Here is a 2,500-nt window from a genome sequence, read left to right as displayed (position 1 = left end):
ATCTCTTGCTCATGCTGGTGACGAAGAAGACTGGTGTCTGAGTCATACACATCAGCAGGTCTGTCACAGCCAGGTTAATGATGAACATGTTAGCAGGAGTACGCAAACTCCTACTCCTGTGTAGGCAGAGAGAGAGAGAGAGAGAGAGAGAGAGAGAGAGAGAGAGAGAGAGAGAGAGAGGGAGAGAGAGAGAAAGAGAGAGAGAGAGAGAGAAATGTGTCATGGTCTGGTTAAAAGCGCCACACGTCGGCAATTCTCAAGTCGAGCAAAGGAGCGAAAAAAAAAAAAGCTTCTTTTAATAATGTTTAAACAAATGAATTGTCTTCCGCTTTTTTGCGAAAGTTGTGTGTTGAAGTGAGCCCACTCAATATAACTAACAACAGTTTTAGGATCACCAAATACCTATAATTTGTTAGAAAACTGTTTGGGGGCATATTCCAGTGGTGTGGGGGGCGTATTCCCTTCGTTTTACTGGCTGATGCGCCGACACACCTTCTGCTTTGTACTTTGGTAAGTTAAGTTACATGTGTATTGAGTTACATGTGTTGTTTACTAGGCTATAACCTTTGTTAGTTAGCGATCTGAAACCAGTGTGTTCGTGCTAATCTGCCGGGTGAGCTGAAAAAGCTGAAAAAGTTCCTGCTCATAGTAGTATTTCGTGAAAAGAAATCATTGGGTATTGTGGGGTATCTTGAAATAATACAATACAGTCATGATATAATTGATAATCCAACAATCAAAACATACCATCTGCCCTTTCATAATCTGTATAATCTGTCAAAAACTGAAAAATGGCCTTGCCCTACTTGCCCTGTCACAAATGATTAAGTCATCAGAGAGAGAGAAAAGGACAGGATTGATTGACAACTTAATTAAAACCATTTGTGGGGCATGCACGCCTGTCATATGAATAAATACACCAGCAAAAAAAAACACATTTAATCACTCACTCACACTCGTTTAGTTCACACACACACACAGACACACACACACACACACACACACACACACACACACACACACACACACTCACACACACACATGAATGAACACATAAACACAGTAACACTCAAACACACAAATGAACGCCCGAAGAGTGAGGCAAGAGGGGGCGAGAGAAATAGAGAGAGAGAGAGTAAGAGAGAGAGAGAGAGAGAGAGAGAGAGAGAGAGAGAGAGAGAGAGAGAAATCATCAGAAATCATGTAACACCCTTATGAAGGCTTGTTGCTGTGTTATAACACCCTTATGGGGACTTGTTGCTGTGTTATAACACCCTTATGAAGCCTTGTTGCTGTGTTATCTTAACTTATAACACCCTTATGAAGGCTTGTTGCTGTGTTATAACACCCTTATGAAGGCTTGTTGCTGATTTATAACACCCTTATGAAGGCTTTTTTCATGCGTTATAACACCCTTATGGGGACTTGTTGCTGATTTATAACACCCTTAAGGAGGCACGTACATACCTGCAGAAGGCGTAGATGACCAGGAAGTTTCCCACGATGCCTGTGATGCCCACCGCCAGGATGACAAAGCCGATGGTGTAGTGGGCGTGGTCTGGAACGTCCACCGTCGGGTAAGGGAACCTCGGCACCATGGCAACCTGGCGGGCAGGAGGGAGGGAGAAGACACGGTTCAGATGATGTCATCTTATTGTATTGAGGAGCCAGGTCAGATCAGATGATCACAAAGGGAAATGTTTACAGGAAGTGCAGCGCTCCCGGCTTCTCAAGGTCTGAAAGAGCTTTTGCTGGCATATCGGCCCAATAGAGCTCTCAGGTCTTCTGACGCTGGCTTTCTCTGTGTACCACATGTACAAAAGAAGAGATTTGGTGAGGCTGCATTCTCATTTTATGCACCCAAATTGTGGAATGCACTGCCAGTTTACATTAGGGATGCAACCTCAGCAAATATGTTCAAGTCAAGACTAAAAACCCATCTTTTTAATATTGCCTTTAAATTACTAAATAATTAAATTATGATTATAGAATGATTGGAGCACTTTGAGCTGCAACACTTGCAGGAAAAGTGCTATACAAATAAAGGTTATTATTATTATTATTATTATTATTGGCTACTTCTGAAGACGCATCTGGACCCTGCTCTGCTGCCATTGTCTCCCACTGGACATACATGTACCCCAACATACATGTACCCCAACATACATGTACCCCAACATACATGTACCCCAACATACATGTACCCCAACATACATGTACCCCAACATACATGTACCCCAACATACATGTACCACAACATACATGTACCCCAACATACATGTGCCACAACATACATGTACCCCAACATACATGTACCCCAACATACATGTACCACAACATACATGTACCACAACATACATGTACCACAACATATTGAACAGTGACACCCAAACCAGAGCAGTAGTAGTGGGGGGGGTCGGAAGTCAGCGAGGACAATGACAGCTGTCGTCACACGTGACCCCTGACCTCTATCTGATGACAACAATCACCAGTCATGTCA

At 43.0% G+C, this 2,500-nt stretch overlaps 1 protein-coding gene across 1 annotated transcript in view; it reads right to left on the bottom strand.

Annotated features, from left to right (window-relative positions):
* LOC308167549 (melanopsin-A-like) overlaps positions 1–2,500 on the bottom strand; it is a gene marked incomplete at its 3' end in the record, with an annotated part of 15,802 nt that overhangs the window by 9,672 nt on the left and 3,630 nt on the right. The window contains exons 2-3 of the mRNA XM_080541966.1: positions 1,468–1,604; positions 1–116 (exon numbers count right to left, since the gene is read on the bottom strand). The exon at positions 1–116 is cut by the window's left edge and continues 18 nt beyond it. Coding sequence (XP_080398092.1) covers positions 1–116; positions 1,468–1,604 — 253 coding nt within the window. The remainder of the gene's footprint in view (positions 117–1,467; positions 1,605–2,500) is intronic.

The sequence above is a fragment of the Nansenia antarctica genome (assembly GCF_963989245.1).
Source record: "Nansenia antarctica genome assembly, chromosome: 11".
Lineage (NCBI taxonomy): Eukaryota > Metazoa > Chordata > Actinopteri > Argentiniformes > Microstomatidae > Nansenia > Nansenia antarctica.
This window is presented reverse-complemented; position numbering and strand designations above follow the sequence as displayed.